Below are 22,675 nucleotides of genomic sequence, written 5' to 3'. Positions count from 1 at the left end.
GAAATGGTAGAGCTGATTTTGGACCCAGGAAATTGGGCTCAGAGTCCTTGAGTACTTGGCCTTGATGCTATTTGTTGTAGCCGGGGCAGGGCAGTCTGATCTGCCTTCTGCTGAGCCTTCCCTCAATTCCTCCCCACACCCCCGTCTGAGGCTTCTCCAGCGCACCCTCAGCGGACACTTTGAAAGCCAGAGGTTTGAATCACGTCGGTAGCTGCCTCAGTGGGACTTGCTGGTGGCCACTTTAACTTGCATCATTTCTCAGAGACCTTTCAGGGGACCCCATTAACCCAGTTGCTCAGCCCAGGACCTGTCCTTTGCCGCCTCCTTTGCCTTCCTGCCACAGATCAGAACAGTTGCTGACACACACCTCCTCACCCACTTCAGACCTTGGTGCCACTCTGGCTTCCTACTTGTCTTGCCACCTCCAGTTTTTCCCTCATCCTAATCCACATGCTATACACCATGAGCTTCCTCTTCCCAAACCCCCTCAGAACATGACATGTCCTGTTCGTGATGCTGCCATGGCTCCCTATTACTCACCCAAACCTTCCAAATCCTAGGGTGCCAATTCACAGCTGTCAGTGGTCTGACTTCACTGATCTTTCTCACAACTGTGATACAAACATTATGGCAAGTGAGTTACCCATTTTCCATGTGCCCCCCCACCTCCAAACTTAAATGCACATGATGTTAACTTACCCCCTCTAGCTCTTTGCTCCAAAATCCCAGAGCATTTCTTCCATAGAGCATTCCAATAGGTGGGGAAGTTATTGCTATCATCCCTATTTAATAGATCAGTAAATGAAGGCTCAGAGATGATGAGTCACTTGCTCATCTTCATTAAAAAAAAAAAGGAAAGGGCAGGTGGAACCTTATGTACAGATCTGTTGCCGGAGTACAAAATATTCTGGAATGAAATTGCTCTCTGGTGTCTTCAGTTAGGATCAGCCTTAGTATCTTTGTAGAACCATCACCCACAATAGAAGCTATGCCTTCAAGCAATGATTCTTAACTGGTGCACAACACAGTTATACCAGTAGTCTGTCTGGAGCAGAATCTCTATGGGGGGGGAGCTTTATTATATGTATTCTAGAAAAACAAATATTCCCGGAACACTCTGGTGTGTTCCTCTGCTTAAGAATCATTGGTGTGTTCCTCTGCTTAAGAATCACTGATTTACAAAGTTCCCAGAAGACCCCTAGCCTCCCAAATTACCCCATTTAATGTGTAAAATTCCACAATTCATGACTTGCTAAGACACTGCTCTCTACTTAAATATTAAATCTTATCATTCATTCTGTAAGGATTCAGGAAGCACTAGTATGTGAAAAGCCTGCCAACTCTGTCTAGATCTTTCTTAAGGCTCTTGCGCTCAATTGTATATTATTTGCTACCTGTCCTGACTTCCATCAGATCATTTCTTTCCAAAGAGCCTCAGAATGTTCTCATCTTCTACTTCACCTTTGCAGCTGGTCCAGCTCCTGAACATAGTGAATACTTTTCATTTGTAAAACGTGTGAATCCATGAATCATGGAATTCACACCTCATCAGAAATGAGTTTACCAGCTTCTCTCCAAAGAGCAGACTTGGATTAGATCAGGAGGTACGGCCAGTTTCCAGGTCAGCTGGGTAATGCATTAATGATCTCCTAGCCTCAGTTTCTGTGTCTGTGAAGAGGGCCCCAAAACACAGTTTCTGGCTCATAATAGGTACACAAGACCTGTCCATTCACACCTCTCCTTGTGGATGAAACTCCTGATGGTGTACGTGAGCAGTGGGTAGGGAGGTGCAGGCAGCGGCGGCCACCCGGGGTCCTTGAAATTAGGTTGTGCAGACATCTGTCCACCCTTGATGTCCAGCCTCCCTGCTCCTGCGTGCATTCCCCGGGGGTATGACTAAGTGGCCTGAAGAGTCATTGGAACATGTGTATGTGACTATAAAACATGCTGTAACCTTGGAATCCAGACATCAAAAGGGAGAGCTTCAGTGCCTGATAAAAATGTGTGTTCCTCTCAACAAACCACTCCAAACAATTTTCTCCATCCCACCGGGAAGCTTGTCACTGCTAATGTGATTCTTATGATTCTTGCTGCTCTGTAGCCTCTTGATCTTTGCTGAGATCACTTTGCCCCTAAGTGTGTTGCAAACAAAATGTCCTGTCTGGTGTCCAGAGCTTAAAATAACAGACCACTGGGTTCCTGCTGTCACATTGACACTTTATTCCAAGGTCGCTCCCCAGTCCCACCACCAGCACCACCACCCCCCTGCCCCACCATGCCAGGGGGAGAAACCATAAGCGAATGGACAAAGAAGGGGCAAGAGGCAAGAAGATGAGGCATTCTCAGACCATTCAGGTATTCTTTAATATCAATGTGATATTTTTAGAAAGATCGACTTCTTAAATTGTAAGAGATGTTTTATGGAGAGACTCTTCCCATCTCTTAAAAAAAAAAAAAAAGGACAACAGTTTCCAAGCAATGCTGCCTAAGAGCATGTTTGAGGTTGTCCAGTCTGTATTCCGACCATCATGGAGGTGTGCTAAATAATTTAGGGAGGGATAGCAGCATGTATTTCTTTAGTGCATTTTTAAACCTGGGAAATAATAAAAATAAGTCACTCTGTGGCATCTGGGCACATTCATGTTTCCTCTGTTACCAAGTAAGCTTGCAAAATCTGCAGAAAATAGAGAGTGGCACCCGTGTTGGCTCCCAAGCTCATGAAATCAGCCTCTTTCACTTAGTCTTTCAGAGGGAAATGCCTCTCTGTTTTTTTGCATGCCGATGGTTTAGCAGACAACAAATTTTCCTTCTTTAGCTTTTGACAGGTCATTCCGGGAGTCTCCACTGTCTGCAGTGCCTTCTAGCCCTCTGGAGATTGAGTTGTCCCAAGCATATTTTTGGAAACGCCACAGACGATTGTTTTTATTAGGGGACTGCAAAGCTTTGTAGTGGGATGCTTTGTGTTTTATTTGTTTTCCTTCCCCTGCCCCAGCTGTTTTTGTTTTAACAGCATTGGAGAGAAGGTTAAAGTATTTGTGGCCTCCGTTAACCTAGCCCATCTCTCAAGTTGGCAGAGCTAGAAATCTGAATGGGTAGAACAGCAGTGTACAGGTCAGCTGGATTTTTATCCAGCCTCATGAGAGGCGGGAGGTTGACAGTTGGGTTGATCTCAAGTCGAATGAGCACTTTGGAGCACATAGCTGTCAGGGAAGCAGGTCATCCCCACAAAATGTACTCTCCAAGCACCCAAGCACTGATTAACTGCTGGGAGGTAATCGTGTCAAACAAGAGGCCAGGACATATGCTCATCTTTTATTTTCCACATCCAACTAAGAAATAAGTCATAGCCGACACAGTCAGGTACTTAACACAGACGTGGATGGCTTTTGGACTTCGACTGGCAATGGCGGCTATTACTGAGACATCCAGGTCTCCATGGCTACAACTTGTAGAAACCAAAATTCATGCCTGGTCCCGTCCGGGTTTATATCGATTTAATACTGATTCAATTGGTCTGGGTTGCAGTCTGGGCATGGGATTTTGCCAAGCTATCCAGATGATTCTGAGGTGCCATTGAGGTTGCTAGGAGCTACTGTCCTATGGAAAAAAATATAATTAGACTTCCAAATACCTACTGCATCCCAGGTACATACAAATCATGTTTCTGCATTAACCCCTTTATTTCTACCAACCTTTCTGGGTGATGAGTTTATTTATCTGTATTTTACAGGTAAAACTGAGGTTTTAAGGCCTTATATTGTCCCGATGGAGTTCAATTTTTTTAGTCCATTTAACTTCAAAGCCTCTTCCTTTTTCAGAGAACCCAGAATATAGCAAAATAAACATATAAACTCTCCAGAACCCTACATAAGAGATCAACTCATTTACTTAACTATCTGAGCAGAGACATTCCCTGTCTTCTGCCTGATGTGTGAAAGAAGAACCAGAAATGGTTGAATTAGAGACTTTGAGTGTTAGGTAGGGAATGTGACTGCAATGCCCAATCTCCATGCCACCCTGGCATGGCCATCCCTGTACAAAAAGACAAATGATAAAAATTCCTCCTATTCTTACAAAACACTCTTCAAACAAGGATCTCAAAGCACACCATAATTAATAAAATCACCCACATCCTGCCTAGATGAGTAGCATTTTATATGGATAAATTCCTCTCTGCCCCCAGGCCCTACAAGAGTAGAATGTTTCCAATTTTAAAGAGTGAGCGATAGAGTAATTGAAAGGAGCTGTATCTTGGCTGACACAAAGGACCTCAAAGGCATTAATAGTGATCTATATGAGAAAACATGGTGACCACGAAGTATATCATAATGGCTTGTCAGCCATGCCATGCTAAATGATTCAAAGATAGAAAAGACAGGGCAATTCTTAAGAGTTAGCTACCCTTGGGATCAATATTCTGATCTATTTGGTCAACTCTCCAAAAGATCTAGAAGCAGTAAAGTGATGACATTAGCTGATGATCCAGTTACCTGGGTTAATCAAGGCAAAGGGGACAGACGGGGCCAATTAAGTAGTTGGGCAGCCCAATGATAGATGAGTCATTATGGGCAAGCACAAAGATAATGCCATTGGGAAAAGCAATTTAAGTCATTCATGCACTTCCAGGCCAGGAAATCCTTCTAGTCTTTGAGGGGGATCATTTAGGAATCATCAGACCCAGCCTGATGAAGTCATCTATTCATTGTGCAGCTAACGATCAACAAAAGAGCTAAACATACAAGGCGACAGGCCATATGGAATACATTTTGGTGGCTGAGATGTATTTCTGTGACTTCATTTTAATCACCTTCTTTAAAACAAGTCTTACCCAGTCCTTCTTTTTCATTCCCTTCTTCTTCCACAACCTCCCCCTACTCCTTATGCTCTCACCTACCTAAATACACAGTTTCAATGTATAGATGAAATTTTCTTTTAAATGAAGACAAATATTCTCCTCCTCATTTCTAGTTCTGGCCTTCAAAGAGGTTGCTTTCTATACACATACAAGTTTCCAAGGAACACTTCAGCATATTACAAAGCAAAATGTATACAAATGGTTCTATACCTCTCCCAATCCCTTACTTGTATTCATGTTGCAAATCTGGAATTTCAGGGTTGAGGGCTTATCTTTTACTTTTTGAAGGAGGATGAGTGGGAAAATAAAAGCATATATGAATTAAAATAAGCCATATTTGCAGCTACCTGTTTCTTGAAAACCAAAGTCCCAACCAGGAACCCCAAAAGTAAAGGTTATCAATGATTGCCATGTTGATAAAATCAGTAAACAGTATTTCATCTCCTGATTTGTCTTCTCCCACCCTGATTGCTCTGTTTGTCTCCCTTTTAAGTTTATTCTCTTCCCAACCACTAAATGTTGGATTCTTCAATCCCTGTCCTCTTTTTTTTTTTTTTTTTAGAAAATCTACCCATCACTCCTGCCTTATCTTGCCCAACACTTAACCACATCTTACCCGGTTCTCAACCACTCTTTTCTTCTACAAACCATTGGACCATTGCACCTGTTTCCTGTACTTGAAATGCTCCCCTCTAGTTTTTTGCCTGTTAACATGGGTCTACCCTTCCATCTCAACTCACTCACCATGTATTGACTTCCTCAGATTTGGTCCAATCTCTCTAATACGGGTTCTCATAACACCACATAGCATTATTTACAGCACTCATAAGAGTTGCAATTTTCCATGCATTTTTAGATGTCATATCTGTCTGCCCACTAGACTGACTATGTGTTTTTCCCTGTTTCTATTTCTTCTCTTCCAGTTGCTACTGACTAACCTTGTACTGCCCACTTCTCTTCTATATGGTTTATCATCACTGCCACTGACCAGTGGATCCTATGTCTTATAGATTCTGATAATAAGCTTTTCTATGTCCTTCAGTTTCTAGTCTTAATACCAATTGTTGGCTTTCTCTAAATTTTTCATGTTCATACTCTACCAGCAAGAGGTTCTTATTGGTTTAATTCATATTTATTATCTCTTTGGTGAAGTTCCCATGATAGACAAGTCATGAGTCTCTGGCCAACACCCAAGTGGACTGGCCTTCAATCAAGAGTGTTGTGCATCCATTAGCTATGGCCAGCATGGTGGAATTGAGAGATCAGCTTTCCTGAAAAAATACAATAACCCAGATGCTTTCTCTATCACAGTCTGCTGGCAGAGTCAGAGAGGAGTCTTCCTTGCGAACTGGAGTTGAGTGAAGAGTAGAAACAGAAAACAAACAGGGACAATTCAACACCCTCCTTCTTGGTTGGTGTTCCACTCCACTAAATTTCCATTCCTTTGCATATATTGTTAACACATTTAAGATGTCAGAGAAGCCAAGTAGATTTGGGCTTGGTAAGCAAAGAAAAACTCTTAGAAGAGCTGAACTATTTTGGGAGTGGATGTGCCCTTTGGGAGCCTGTCTACTTCTGGTTCACCCTTACTTCTCAGGAGTAACCCTTCAGGCTCCCCACTCAAAGTGAAGGGAGTTCACCAGTCCTCCCCTGTGGCAGGCCTCAGACTCTAGTCCCTGATGTCTTATCCCCTTTCTCACAACATGAGGCTACTGAAAGCTTGCTCAGCCCTCAACTTATGAACTGCCTCTACAAGAAAAACTTGGTATAACAATGATCATAATAGCTGGAAGAGTATATTTTATTGAGCTTAGTGAAGAGTTGGCTATCATCCATTATCTAGGTAGACATCACCCATTGCTACTCTTGGGCATAATGTAGAGGTTAACAGCACAGATTCTAGAACCCAATTACTGGGTTCAAATTCTGGCTCTGCTACCTACCAACTATGTGAACTTGGGTGAGTTATTTGGCTTCTCTTTGTGTGTAACATGAGATTATAGCATCTAGTTCAATACAGTTGTTGTGAGGACTAAATAAATTATTAAATGTCAAGTGCTTATAACAGTGGTAACATTATGTATTTGTGAACTAGAATTACTGTTGTTGTTGCTATTATTATTGTCCTTTAGAGGTAACCCCATACAATAAGTGGCCACCTGTATTACTCAGAACACATTTGGTTATAGGTTGTATAAACTCAAATAGCTTAAGAAAAAGAAATGTATTGGTTCACACAACAGACAGTCCAAAGGACAGACTCACTTACGCATGGCTAGGCCCGAGGGTTACAATGATGCCATCAGGACTCTTACTGTCTTGTACCTTGGCTTTCTGAGTCAACATCATTCTCAAGCAGGTTTCCTCCATATGATGACAAACATGTAGCTTAGGATGAACTCATTCATACACTTCTTCAGCAGATCTGAAAGATTCTGATAGGCCCAGGTTGTATTTCATCATTGAACCAATAATCAGGGGGATGGAGTATTCCAATTGGCTAGGCCTTGGTCATATGATATCCTTGTAGCAAAGAGGAAAGTCAGGGCCAACTCTACCTGAACGTCACGGCACCACATAGCATTCTTTATAGCACTCATAAGAGTTCCTGGAGGAAAGATGTTGAGCAGGAAATGTCCACTGCTCAACCCTCTGTCAAGACACAATCTGAGCCATTTCTCCAAGAAGGAACTGGAGAACCGTGATTGGCATGTTTACTGACATTTTAACCCATTTTCCATCTGCAGAGTTACAGACACCCAGGAGTGATGTTCAGAATATTGAAAAACTAGTAAAGCAAGAACTCTGATCAGTTTGAATAGACACCCAACCAATCATAATGGTGGTCAGCTGTAGCAGCTCTTCCTGCTCAACAGCCACTTTGCATCAGATGCAAACGTTGGACTGATTTCTGGGGACTTAAATATCCAGTTCTGTTCAATCTTCTGTATCAAGCATACACACTCTGGTTTTGGCTGATTTGCCCACTTGCCTCATTGGAGGCAGTAATGGAGTAGACAGATTTCTTCAGAACTCTTTCCACTCTTTAATTCCCTTTGCCATCTCATATGTGTGACCTCCCCCTGGGACAGAGGCTAAGCTTTTGAGCTGAAGTACCAATAACCTGGAAATGGACACATGTACCTTCCTTGACCTTCTGTTTGGAGCCCATGCTGTCATTTTTGGTGCTTGGGGAAAACAGAGGTCCCCTTCTTCCCTTCCCTCTATTCCTTTCCCTCTATTACTCTACCACTAGCAAATGCCTCACAAAACAGTTCTGGTCTCAGCTGGACCTATCTTTGTTCAGGAATGTGCTACCCCTTCAAGCTCAGGTTAGGTGAAGTGCTCTTTGATTAGAGACTTGGATGAGAAGCAACTTAATGGGCCAGCTCAGCTTGGCTGAAAAGCATCTACCAACAAGTGGTGTGGTATGTGTGTGTCTGTGTCTGTGTCACTTCTTGTCACATTCCCTTCACCTGAGTTAATGTCTTTAAAGCACTTAGCACAGAGTCCATACACAGTAGGTACCTAGTAAATGATAGCTTATCTTGTTTCTTCTTGCTAGACACACTCTCTGCCCACTCCACACGCTAGCCTGCCTTTAGTTGCTAGCAGAACCTAACAGCACCTTCCCGCACCCCCACCCTGGATCCTGACTTCCAGACTCAGGACAGCTCTCAGGCATCAGTACCCACACCTGCTCACCAAAAGATATTTCCCTGCCCTATTTTGACCCCCTCCCAGCTAATAATGCAGGCCTGCAGAAAGACTTAAGAATGCTTGCCAAGTCAGTCTGACCTTTGCTTCTCTCTTCCTGGTGGAAATTGATGGATTTCATGCCTGTCTTCTTTCAGGGTTACAGAGAGTAAGGCAACTTGCAAAAAACACAAGATACTTCAGACAGAGACTGAATGAAATGGGATTCATTATCTATGGCAATGAGGAGTCTCCCGTCATTCCCCTGCTCCTTTACATGCCTGCTAAAGTAGCGTGAGTATACAACGGGCTCTCAGAATAATACCGGAGCCCCAAGGTGATCTGACTAAGACAGCGCTTCTGACTCTGTGAGGCTCTTTCAGCATGGGCATTGTTTATGTGCTTGGAATGGGGTGCTGAGTTCAGAATTCACTTGTATAGCTTCTTGGAAGCCACCTGCCAGCCCATCAGCAAAGAGGTCTTCTAAGAAGAGAATCAAGTGCCCACCACTTTCAAGCCCTGTGAATTTGGGTGTCACCCCCTAGGCCTCACCTGTAAATTAGAGATGATCCTTGCCTCCTTCTGCCCCACAGTCTTTTTCAGGGAAAACTTCTGGAGACCATCTCTCCCAACATTTGAAACAACATTACCAGGCTCTGTGCTTTCTCCACTGACCTTTCATGCCCATCCTCAGAAGAAGGAAGCCTTATTTCAAGTGTGGGGGAAACTGAGGCTGAGGACAATTAAATAGTTTGCCTAAAGTCATACAAGTCGAGCAGTAGTAAAATCAAGAGAATATCAAGAGGCAAACCCAAACTTAGGCTCACGCTCTTAACACCAAATTTTAATGCCGCTCCTATAAATCTATGTGGAGTTGTTTCCCATTGATTGCAACTCTGAAATTGAGCATGAGAACAACTGCATAAAGAGGAAAAATGACTTTTTCTCAATATGGCATAGACAATTTTATACATGAGCCATTCTCCAACTTGCCACAGACTAACTACCTCTGTTATTAAAAGGAAGTTAATTAAAGTCCTTTCTAAATATAAAATGTTTATTTGGGTGTCTGACCATGGGCATGGTGGAAAGTAATAGTCAACATATATTTACAAGATTCTAGATGTCCTAACTCTCCTGCAACATAACCCCATTTTTGGAAATTTCTGTTTGACTCTTTAAGAGTCTGAATAGATTGGTAGAGTATTTTAAGTATAGAGAAGAGATTCCGGGGCTATCAGTTGAGAACTCACGGTAGATAGGACTGTGTTAATTCTTCAGCATACACTCTTCCATCATTTCACCACAGCAAAATAACAAACAGTTAAAAAACACACGTGAGTTCTTTCGCATGCCACACCATTACTGCCAGTGGGCCCTTTGTTCACAGATCTGGGTTAGGCTAACAGTGCATGGGGTGGTCAAGAGAATAGTGAGCTACAGAAAAGTCCCACAGGATACTGCTTGGTACTTACCACAGGGAGGAATGGCAACAGGGACTCAAAGTAGCATATGATCCCAAACCCTTTACCATCCAATTTCAGAAGGCACAAAAGAAAACCTACGTTTATTCAGCATGGTTAGCAAAATGGTATTTTGTGGAAGAAAGATGCCACGCTTAGTACATGTCTCTCTAATATGTTATCATTAGCTCAAAGGAAGACACCAAAATAAATTTGTTTTATTTTTGAGAGTCTAAAGTGCACAATGCTGGAGGGTGGTCCTAGGGAGCATGCCATATAATTCTAACTTTGCTGGTGAAGGCTGGAAATAGAATTTTAACATGAATCCATGCCCTGAGAAGAGTCCATGAAGTGTTAAAACAAATGCATTTAAATTCAGGAATTGAATTTTGCAATAACAGAAAGAGAGAGGGAATACTTCTGTGGACAACAGCTAATGTGAAAAATGAAATCAGAGGGTGTTATGTGTAAAAACTGTGCTCCTTGGTGTAGTGAGGAGTTTGGAATGAAGAAGAATTTGACTCTGCCTCTTGCTAGCTGGGGGATCCTGGACAAGTTGCCCAACTTTCTGAAGCCCCAGTTTTCTCATTTTTAAAATAGGATGTAATAGTACCTATTTCATAATTGTTTCAATTAACCAAGATGAGGTCTGTCAGCATAAAGTATGTTGTCTCTTAAATAGGAGCCACTAGGTGGGAGCTGTTATTATTAGTAGTATATAAGGCACTTAATATAGTACTTGGTGTACTATCAGCACTTCATCAGTGGTGGTTATTATTACTACTACTGGGACTTCTACTAGTACAATGATTATTATTATTAGTTTCAACTGTGTGCAGGATTTGGTCACCATGGTTGCATGGGCTCTCCAAAATAGTTATTGCAACCTTTGGTTGCATTAATAAAAATAGAACTTCCAGGAAAATAGTAGGTGGAGATCCTGCTATTGCATGAATCAAATATGCCATATTGAACCCTGGATGATATGTCAAACCATCTAGTGCCTTCCAGTGAAGATGGTATTTAAGGAGGATCTGATGTGGCTGAATGCTGATTCTATGCTAAGTAAGACTATCAGACCCAGCGATCACCCAGCAAGGGTGGATGCTTGGCCCTAGTTTATAAACAAGGGCACCAAGACCCACAAAAGTTAAACTACTTTCTAAGGGTCACTCAGGTTGTACAAGCAGTAGAGCCCAGAATTCAAAGCCAGTTCCATTTGCCTCCTACACCAGAGCTCTTTTCAGTGCATAGCATGGCCTCTGAAGCTTTAGTCCACAGTGGGGGATATCCACATTTCATTAAAGCAAACACAGAGTATAAGTTTAACTCTCAATGTCATCTTTGGTGAATCAGAAGGCCTCAGTCACTGCAAATGGGGAAAAAACCACTCTAATTGCTTGAGTTGTCTAAGGAAACTTAGAATAGGTCAGTTACAAAAGGTAATGTCATCTCTTATTGGCCAGAGTTGCTGCCAAGAGCTTCCCTGCCGCCTGGCTTTGTTTTCTTCTCAGATATTTCTTCAATGGAAAGTTTATATGGAGAAAAGTCTTTTGAAACAAGGAGTTAATTGTATAAGCCAGTGTATGAGCACTTCTTTCATTTGCTCATTTTCAACCCTTTGCTTTTATTAAAGCACTATGATTTCTCCACATGTCCACCTACTGCAGAATGAAAATATGATCTCCAGCCAGGTATCGTTTTGAGCAAAGTTTCATTGCAACCCTACCACAGGAATCTTCTACAACGTCCAATATCATGTGATTTCACCCATAAAACATTCACTTGAATAATCAAGAATATATTGTATTTACTCTCTGGTACAGAGTTTACATTCTCCTTCTATGTGTCTCATCATACACTTGTAGGATGGTGGCATACAGGATGCAGTGATGCTGCACATATGCAGTGCTAACGTTTTATTATTATTATCCACGTAGTCTAGCTTCTTTCAGCTCACACTGGCTCTCATTTATTTTGGGGAGTACAAACCCAGAGGCTCATTATATAAAATGTTCAGGACAATCAGACACATTAACTGAAGGAGGCCAGGGTTAGTAGTGTAAATTTTAAGCCAGAAAGTGCTCCAGGGAGACCTCAGATTAGCCTAATGAATCAACAGTCATATATTTTGCTCTACATTCGTTGGCAAAACTCACTTCCTCTGGTACAAAGAGAAACACGCAGACAGTGAAAATGGTCTTTGGGGAGTCCTGAAAACTAGCCTGAGATCATGGGTCAGGTGGTTTGTATTCTAGCAATAAAAGCACTTGCCTTGTTTCTCAGATAATTATGAGCTCTCATCCTGTGTAGTTCCGTGGGCAGCCTTCTATAGGGTGAACAAGAAAGAGAAAGAACAGCCTCTGTTTTTCAAGCTTTCTCAGAAAGCTTCATCTCCTTGTTAATCTTCCTCATCCAAATCAAAGGCTAATCTTACCTTTCCTGGGCCACGGGGCCAGAGAGGCTGTGTGTTCAGTAGATCTTGCAATCTCCATCACTTCATTTGATAGCATGCATTCTGCATGAGGCAACCAAAAAGGCAGACAGCTCCATGGCAAGAGGAATGAGTAAATGAACAAGCTAGCTCTCCGCGTCTAGTTCAAGAATTCTTCCTGAGTTATGACTGGAAGGTTTCTGTGGTGCTGTCAGCTTCCAGCCTAAGAAAAGGACACCAGAATCCTCTTAATGCTAAGAACAGTTCTGAGGCATTTACCTTGCTTGTGGGCAGAGACATTTAGTAAGTAATGTTTCCTGCAGAGAACAACAGCACAAAGTGGGGAAAGATTCACTTAGGGGCGCATGCCTTTTTGTCTGATTTTGGGTCTTAGCACAAAAAATCTACAGACTTTTTAGAGATCAATATTCTAGAATCATTACTGAGATTAGCTTTGAAAAAGAAAGTGTCTAGAAGCAGATAAGGGGAAGGAATGACAACTGAGGAAGTTTACAGCCTGTGTCAGAAAGCTTTGTAGTTATGACCTACGTACTACAGGCTGCATCTACCAACCAGCCTCTCTGTGTGTACACATTTCTTTCCCTGCGTCCCCCTTGCCTCATTTCCCCTTTAATCCAGTCAATGGGTTTATTATCCTTGAACATACCTGGGTGGATTCATTTACACAATCAAAAATGAGGAGACCCTTACTATTTTCCCTCTCCAATTTAATGAGGGAAAAAATCTTTGGCTCTGGAGTGAGAATACAGCTCAGTATTAGCACCCACAGACCCTCAGATCCTGGTTCTCAAATAATAGTCATAAAGTATAGTCTTCTTGAAATTTCCATACTCTATTATTGGTATTATGTTTTTAAAACATACAAGTTTACACATACTATATGTTCTTTCTTTATGCAATTGCATTGTGTTAGCTGTTGGGTTTTTGTTCCTAGGAACTCTGCAGACGAAGGATTTTTATATCAATGCTGACTCATTAAACCAGGGTCACGTACATCAGCATTTTCTGCTCAGTGTCAAAGACAGTACTCACAATGTTCTAACTGAGTGTGCCAGGCTGCATAATATACACCCTCAGATATGGGTGCCATCAAGGAACTGCCTCATTTTCTTGTCAGTTGCATGTAACAGAAGTTTAGTAATTTCAATCATCTTCTATTTATTGTTATAAGAAATGTCAATTAGCCATATTCTTTTTCTTGCCACATAATTTTGTCATCTCTCAGCTAACCTTCTTTTTTACCCTTCCCATAGGGCTTTTGCAAGGCATCTATTAAACAGAAAAATTGGGGTGGTGGTCGTTGGATTTCCAGCTACTCCCCTCGCAGAAGCTCGGGCTCGGTTTTGTGTTTCAGCAGCACATACCCGGGAGATGCTAGACACGGTGAGTACCCCACAGGCCAACAGAACCACCAGTGATGGCACCTTGCATTGTGGGCACATTCTTTTATTGAGCTTGCTTGAGGTTCCCTAAATTTCTCTTGATGGTTTAGAAAACCAACACTCATAAATCTCACTGCAAAAAAAAAAAAAAACGGTTATGCCAACAATGCCCAACAATGTGATCAACTCGAGGGATAGAAAAGAAAAATGAGTTTAGTGAAGATTTGACTCAAGGCATTGTTTTGGTTTCATAAAAAGACTGACTGAGTAGCCACATGTTGTGCCATTTACTTGATCTTAAATGCAAAAGCTAATCTGACATGCTATTTCAGCATGAACCACCCGCAACCTGACACTTTTCAGAGCCACCAAAACCCTCATAAGAAAATATGACACAACTAAGCAACATGTTGGCAAAGCAATAACAAAGACAGGTCCATCATATCATCCAGACCTACACTAGCTTTTAATGATTTCATAACCACATTTCACTGTCCTTTGGTTTTGATCTTTATGTGAATGAGCGAGAGCAGAAAACTAAGCCATCTCAATCAGTTTGGGGTTGATGAAACTGTCTCCTAATGTCAAAGCAATTTAGCAAACACATTGAGTGTCTACTTGTGTGCAAAACCCTGGGGCAAAAACTCTAAGAGGAGATACTAATAAATAAGCAACTAGTGATAATACCAGACAGAATAAATTCATCTTGGAAAAGAAATATAGACAACTGTGGAACATGAAGGTGGGAATTATATATGGGATTATATGAAGTCATTCATTATATATGAATGAGTTATTCCATATGAAGATGGGAATGAATTATGTGTATATGTGTAATATACATGCACATATAACATGTATTATGGATTGTTATGTGTGCATGTATATTATATATGTATACATATGTATGTATACATACATACACTAGGAGACAGTTCTACAAAGAATAAAAAAGTGAATACTTTGAGCTCAAATAATAAATTATACATGCACAGTGTCCATGTCTTTCTGCTTCACCATTACATTCTTAGGACTTAAACCAGTGTCCACTACAGAGTACATACATAATAACAATTTCTTGCATGACACACTAATAATTGAGCTAACTCTAGGTTTTGAGATGATGGGTGAACTTTGTTGTTATTGTTCTTTAGAGTTTTTTATGTTGTCCAGGTTCTCCAAAATGAGTATATATTTCTAGTAATTAATTTTAACAAATTGTTTCTTTTAAATAGAAAAAGCCAAGTTTCACTACAAAAGCAAGAAAAAATAGGTTTAAAAATCCCTTGAAAGACTTGAGCATGTTTACACATTAAGAGAGGAAAAAGTAACGAGAGAGAGGCAGTAGGCATGGGAGAGGAAAGGACATGACCGGGGAGCATGCTCCCAGAGATGAGAGGAGGGGGTGGACAGCAGTGGGTGATTTGTATTTTTTGCGACCCCCAACAGCATTGAGGTATTCATGGATACCCAATTCTGGAGACATCAGACCTCGGGATTCTCTTCGAAAGTTCTTAATTCCTGTTGAATACCTGGTTTGGAAGGAGCACTGAGACATCATCTAGACAGATTCCTCTAAGCTTTTGAAATCAGGCACCTATATCAATAAAAATATTGTGAGCATATGCCTTAATATGCACATTAGGGAAAGTGAAAAATGACCCTTGAATAGCCAGGACATTGAGGTAGTTAAATGAACATAACACTCACAGAAAATACATACTAAATAAGTACCTTCTATGACCATGTTTGGAACAAGGCAGGGATGAGGTCCCTCTACAAACACAAAATGGCTTAGAATTTCTTTCTTCTAACATGAGTGATGACTTCTCCTTTACCAATGACCTCACCTTCCCACCTGCCACATAAGAATTCTGCATAGAGCCAATCACTGAACTTCTCCCGCTCAAAACAGCATCAACCTAGACTGGTCCCTGCTTCCTTAGAGTCATCTCAAACAGAAGTCTAAATGTGGGAAGAAGCCCTTCCCAGGTCCCTCTTACTAAGATGCTTCTTCTGTAATTCATGCCTACCTTTTTTGGGTACAGGTGTGCTCTAGATCATCTGATCAGTGGGCTTCAACATAAATCCACTTATAAGTTATTTATGCACTGCCAATATATTATGTACATTTTATGGCAGACACAAAAATGGAAGTTAAAAAGACTGAGATTAAAATAACTAGAAATCCTATGTTCTCCCACACCTTCCATGAATTGTCTCTCATCTCCCCCAGTGTACAGATGCCTTACTCTGAGCTACTCCATCCCCACTTCAGCCAAGAGCAATAGACACTATCTTGGTTTGATGTCATTTCAAATATAACTTTTGTTACTTTGTCTTAGTGCCTAGATTTGATGTAAAAATTTAGGAAGTACATTGAAGTAAAAAGTAAAAAAACATTTTAACCACCCATAATGCTACCACCCAGAAATAAATGACTCTTCATATGTTGGTGGATATCGAACTTGATGCCAGTTTGAAAGACTTCCCAAAGAGGAAAGCCCATAAGCTCACTAGTCATTCATTCCAGAATTAACAAACATCTTCACCTTTTTCAAATCATTAGATCCTAATATTGTCCACCTCATTTGACAGGTCAAGACAGGCCTAAAAATGTTAAAAAGGCATGCCCAGTACCATAAGATTAGTGATACACTAGATGGGAAAATTACATTTTGTATATTCTGCATCTCAGTTGTTTCTTTGGAAAATTGGGGATACATTTATCTGCCTGAATTGAGAGAATTGAAACAGATGAGTTCTTGGTCCTTTGTGGTTTTAAGTCCTATGATTCCATGGAACATAGAGATGAGTGTTTAAAAGCTGTGGCTGGGGCAGTATGGGAGAGAGAAGAGGACACTAACCAGCTCCTGCAATGTTCCATTTTGCCCCTGGCCAGGTTGATTTGCTGTGTCATGAGGACATAAACCCAAATGTAATCTGCAGCCTTACCTCTTTCTTCCACAAGGTTATATATATGTCATTAAACTTTAAAATAAAGCCTGAAAGGGTAAGCATTGGTCAGATGCTTTTATTCCTTTCCTCACACCCCAAAAACAAATTAAATACTCATAATGTGGGGTAGACTATTAAAGAATATGAAATAAAATTAATTAGCATCTAACATTCCTCTAGGGCTGGTTTATAAGCCACACCTTAATGATTTGGATCTTTCCCCTTTTCTTTAAAATCAAGGAAGTTGGCAAAAGAAGATTGTATCTCTGCGGGGCTTAGGAGTTTAAAGAATAACTGATGGAACGCAATCTCTTTGCAGGTTTTGGAAAACCTGGATGAAATGGGTGATCTTCTGCAACTGAAATATTCTCGGCACAGGAAGTCAACACGCCCCGAACTCTACGATGAGACAAGCTTTGAACTGGAAGATTAAGTTTCCTGGTCCTGAATTGCACCTAAAGACTTTGCTCGAAAGACCCCCATTTTGCCTCAAAAGGAATATAAATGGATTTCTCCCCCCTTTCTAAGGACAATTTTGGTTTCCAAACCAGCTTAATTGAACTGAAGGAAAGGTTGTGTTTTTAATATCTCCAGCTCGGGACTGCAGAGACAAAAATATGGTTCCAGATTTTAACTTTCTCCTCTCCCAAGTATCCTGCTACAAATACACACACACACACACACACACACACACACACACACACACACACACTTCCTAGAACATTTTTAATGGCAATGAGCCTGTGTTTTAGCTGCTCCTGTGCAGACTCTTTGGTCCAGACTCTTTCAGGCATTCCAACCAAAGGAGAGGGCTTCGATTTTTAATTCAGTAGATCTCCCTATGTGTGTACTTATTTCATCTGCAGACATGAGCAAGGGTGGTGCGCAGTAGCTGACCTCCTTGTTTCACCCATGAATGGCCCAGCTAGAACTCATCTGTATCATGGGGAGCTCCAGGCAGGAGGGTAAAGAAATTTTGCTTCTACCATTTGCCACATTTGGACTTTTTCCAAGGACAAGTGTCAAAAGCTATAGTTAATGTTTGGAGGGAGAGAGCGGGACTGGCCAGCCAGTAACTCCAGACGTCTTTGAAGGAAACTCCTTTTCCTCTTCCTGGTCTCCTACAGTTTTACAGCTGAGCTTTTGAGGTTTGGAAAATTCAAGACTTTTGTTTCATAAGGAAGGGTGCAGAAAGCAAACACAAGCCAATTGCAGGCCTAGACTCAAACTGTAATGTTATAACAACTGGAAGGCTGTTGGTGCCATGTAGAGTGAATGTTTAGCTTGCATACATAACCCTTATTACTTTAAGGAATGAGTTGTCATTTTCCTATTAAATTTTGAGTAAATGGTGAGATGCAGTTTCCTTTAGAGTTGACTCTCAAGCCTATACTTGAATGTATTAATTCAAAAACGACATTAAAAAGCAAATTCTATTTAACATTTTTAAGACTGACACCCCTGTTCAGGCCTATTAAATAGTCCTTACCGTCTGCTGGCACATGCAATCCGATTTTGGTGTAAAGTGGGCTTGCACACTATTGAGCAAAGAACTGTAATTTCCTTGAGTTCTCTCTGTCTCTCTCTATCTCTCTGCCTCTGTTCTGTCTGACTGCCTGTCTCTCTCTCTCTTTCTAAATGTGAACATAAACTTATCTGGAATAGTCCCTTTTTGCTAATTGGTTCTAGTTGGTATGGAAAAAGCCAGTGGAAAACCTTATCTTTAACAAGCTCCCAGATGGTTCCCAGATTTGGAAACTCTAAAGAGCAGTGGTGACCTTTTAGCAAAGCTTCTGTAATAGTTCGAATGAGTTACAGAACATTCCACTCCATCAAATGACAGTATAAACAAATCACTTCAAGAGAGGTTTGACTTGTGACACAAATGGACTCAAGCTTTCATGCTGTGCAGTGAGATAGAAACCCAGCCAGGAGCACTGGTGTTGGAGAAAGCAACATGCCTGGTGCTCACAACAGATTAAAAGATGGAAAGCTTTTTATGGGAAAAGTAAAACCGCTACTAGGTATATCAATTTAAAAGTGATCACAACGATAAAGTTTCTCACACACATTTGTAAGGATCACTATCAGCAAAAGAGGAGAGGAAATGAGTTCTGACAATGCAGTTGCCCCATCCAGTGACTAATTTTGATAACTAAATTACAACTCTCCCCAATGCATTGGTGCACCATTACTTAGGCAAAGAAAATATATGTGGTATACATGTCCCCAAAAAGTCTTTTCTCTTGAAAATGTGCATTTAAGTGAAGTTGATTCTAGTTAATTGTCCAAAATGCATAAATGTCTTCAGTCCTATAAAAAGAACAGTAGAGGAAGAGGCCCTTACTGAGGTACACTGAGCAGTAAACATCCCCTTCCTTTCTAGTCCATGATCTTCATACACATCTTCACACCCACCCTTTGGGTTTTAGGGTGTTTTTGTGAGCAGGAATATTCGTCTATCTTTATTACTTTTATGGAGGATCCTGAGTCTAACTCATGATAGGAAAATAATTATTTATCCACTGGCCTGGGGAGCAAGGGGGACATTACTCCTGCTTCATCAAGATCCCAGAGTCCTAGGACAATTTATTACATTCTCATGTACAAGACTTTTTAAACAAAATGAAAAACTACCTCTGTCAGAGGGTCTACACTGAATACACTTACGAGAACAGCTATAAACCAAATGCTATGCTTCCTGAGAACATTAGGAGGGATTCAGATCCAATAGGGCTGGTAATATAGGAGTATATGTCATAGATAGAATGAGGTTGGCTAAAAGTGATTATGAGAATTTTTAATTTTTATAAGAAAACATCTACTGCTAGGTTCATAAAACCACAATTTCAAATCAATAGGGATTGTTGAGTCTCAGTAACTATACCACAGCCCAAAATGTCCCTTTGGTTGGCTCTGTTGAGAAAGAGAATTTTCTAACAAAACTCTGTTATGTACCCCAACCCTCCCATGCATGCACATGTGCATGCACACACACACACACACACACACACACACACACACACACACACACACACACACTTTCCCCTTCCTTTACAGAGCAAGCAAGAGTATAAAGGTACAGAGGTGAGAATCTGGCTGGTTGGTAGATAGATGGAAGATGTTTTAAAAGATGTGGCCTTCAGTGAAACAGAACATATAGGATCCAGACTGATATTCTTAGGGGGGATACATTTGTTTAACAGGGAAATGGCATAGACACATCCCTAATCCTATTATGGAACTGTGTTACTGTGGATGTTTGGCTACATTGCCTTTCAGCATGTTTTGGTTTGACAGACACCATGGGCTTCAGAAGTTACTAGAAGCTTATTAAAATGCAGGTCCCTGGGCCCCCAGCCAGACTTCCACTGAATTGGAAGAGCCCAGGAACTTACATTTAGCCAGCCTCCTTAGGGGCTTCTAATCATGCCCTAATTTGAGGACCACTGTTGGAGCTTCTGTTTGCATAGATCAGTTGTCTCTAATAACATAACAGAAACTTTGTCCTCATTCTTTGTTGATAATTAAGGGTGCTTATACTACTAAAGTAAAGTGAATTATTCCAAACTTTTCTCCTCAGTGAGACATTTTGTTCCCATTTCCAGGTACCTTCTCTTTCTACAAAATTAGATATTAAGAATAATCTGCCTATGATTATTTATTCCAACAACAGCTCTCCAATAGGGTGAAAGTCTTAACAGTTCTTCACACATGAAATACTCCTCTGTATTTTCTTCAGAGACAGCAAATACTGTAAGTGGCTTACTCTGACTTAAAATTTTTGATGAGGAAACTTTAATTCTCTTGGATTTATGGCAATAGTAACAAAATTTATATTTGGAACTTCTCTGGTGATTTCTTGGCCATTTTTCCTCGTCTCCATATGAACAACATATTTGAAGTCTGTTTTCTCAGAACACCTCAAGCAGCTGTGTAATTTTTGGAAATTAAAGGCGTCTGTATTTTAAACGTTTCAAAGCAATTATTATGGGACATTGTCTTACAGTATTGTGGGGCGGGTGGGTGTGTGTGTGTGTGTTTCACTGAAACATTTGAGGTAACCAATTTCATTTCATTCTGCCTGTGAAATACTAATTTCTTTAATAGACAAATCACCAAAATAGACAATAGAAAAAATAATTGATGGTTCTTTGTTAGTTTGGATTACCCTAAATAGAGACTCAGATAGAGATTTGCATTTAAGAATTTCATTAAGGAAAATGGGCAACGGTGGCTGGCACTGGCTCAAACTGGGTCACAAGAACCAATGTGTTCATCTGTTCCCAACTCCTTCTTCTGTGACATCACCTTGGTAGCTTGAAATTGACCATGCTGAGAGTATTTACACCATGGAAATCGGCAAACACTACAAATTCGGGATCTGGAGAGCCATCTGTTAAACCTTTACCAGCATAACACTGAGACCACATACAGTGCAACAATATCTAGGATGGATCGAGGAGACAGGATTGGAAAAGGGAGACGCCTAACTACAATTTCATCATAGAAAGGCCTTAGTCAATCCCATGGGGAGGTATGCAACAGAAATGGCCCTTTAAATTATCTCAAAGTGAAACAAGGGAGACAGGCTTCTATGTCCTTTCTGCCATCAGCTAATCACTAGATACAAGTTACAAAGGTAAAGGTGTAGGGGAGGGCATTACCTTGGCCAAGACAATTCCATTCAACCAAAGGCACTTCTTGGGGAGGGACTCGGTTCTGAACTGACAGCACTCCATCAACTTAAAAATAATTATTTTAATCCATCTCCTCTAAAAAAGTTTTAAAATGGAAAATTGTAAACACAGAGTAAGAGAGAGAGAATAGTATATTGAACCCATGTGCACCTATCACCTAGCTTCAAACATTATCAGTTCATGGCTAGTCTTTTTCATCTATTTCCCCCACTCACAGATTACTTTGAAGCAAGCCCCAGAAATCATATGATTTCATTAGGGAATATTTCACTGAATCTCTCTAAAAGGTAGAGATGTCTTCAACTGTCCCTTAATTGGTCTCAACCTCATTAAAAGTAGTCTTTAGGATAACAAAGGCATGGACATGAGTCAAATATTAATCTTTTCATTCTTTATCTCATACCCTGCCTGTGAATTTCCTGGAGATGAAGACTAGGAATTATTTCTAAAGCAGGTATGTGGTGTCTTAAAAGATAGCAAGTCAATCATTTTTTGGACACTTTTCATGTGCCAGACACTCCACTAAGAACTCTGATTATTCATTATCCTCTGGATACCCTCGTAGAGATTAAGAGTAGACTCATCTTGGAAGGCCAGTCTCTTGAAGTTGTCAGGGATTAGCAGTATGTAAAGAGGACTTCCAAAGCTCCAACAGGGCCTTGCTTTATTTTTCTGAGAATGCTATATTCCTTTTCCAGTCAAATTTATTACAAAATTATTTCAGCTAAACTTTATATACCAGCAGGGTAATTCAAACAGGAATAAGAGAACAAGTGAGACCCACTTACCTGTTTGGAAATGGCTGATGTCTGTGACAGGGCTTAGAACAGAACTTGACATTTGTAAGTCAACTGGCTCTGAAAATTATCACAGATACAAATCAGTCAGATATCTAACATAAGGAGGTCAAGGTAGAAGCAAGAGGGGATTTTTTGGGGTTTTTTTGTTGTTTTTTTTTTGCTGTGGCATGAAACAGTGCTCCCTTTTACTCAGCCCAGATGCTGATTTTTATATCAAAAATATTGATTGAAGAGGCTAGTGATTTTGGATCTCACCCAAGTTTATTCAGGATCTTTCTTAATTAGGTTTAGGTCAGCTGCAATGCCCATGGCCAGGGTTAGGTCTGGCTCCAATCACCACATCATGCTCTCTACTTCATCACCGGC

General features: G+C 40.8%; 1 protein-coding gene across 2 annotated transcripts in view; it reads left to right on the top strand.

The window, feature by feature from the left end:
* SPTLC3 (serine palmitoyltransferase long chain base subunit 3) overlaps positions 1 to 20,762 on the top strand; it is a 156,459-nt gene extending 135,697 nt beyond the window's left edge. The window contains exons 10-12 of one of the 2 annotated variants that reach the window (XM_027624271.1): positions 8,710 to 8,845; positions 13,723 to 13,852; positions 17,129 to 20,762. In XM_027624271.1, the coding sequence (XP_027480072.1) occupies positions 8,710 to 8,845; positions 13,723 to 13,852; positions 17,129 to 17,242 (380 nt within the window). In that variant the 3' untranslated portion in view covers positions 17,243 to 20,762. The remainder of the gene's footprint in view (positions 1 to 8,709; positions 8,846 to 13,722; positions 13,853 to 17,128) is intronic. The other variant, XM_027624272.1, reaches the window with a different exon arrangement.
* The last annotated feature ends 1,913 nt before the right edge of the window (positions 20,763 to 22,675 follow it).

This window comes from Zalophus californianus, chromosome 8 (genome assembly GCF_009762305.2).
Source record: "Zalophus californianus isolate mZalCal1 chromosome 8, mZalCal1.pri.v2, whole genome shotgun sequence".
NCBI lineage: Eukaryota > Metazoa > Chordata > Mammalia > Carnivora > Otariidae > Zalophus > Zalophus californianus.
Note: the sequence above shows the minus strand (reverse complement) of the source record. Positions and strands in the feature narration are given on the sequence as shown.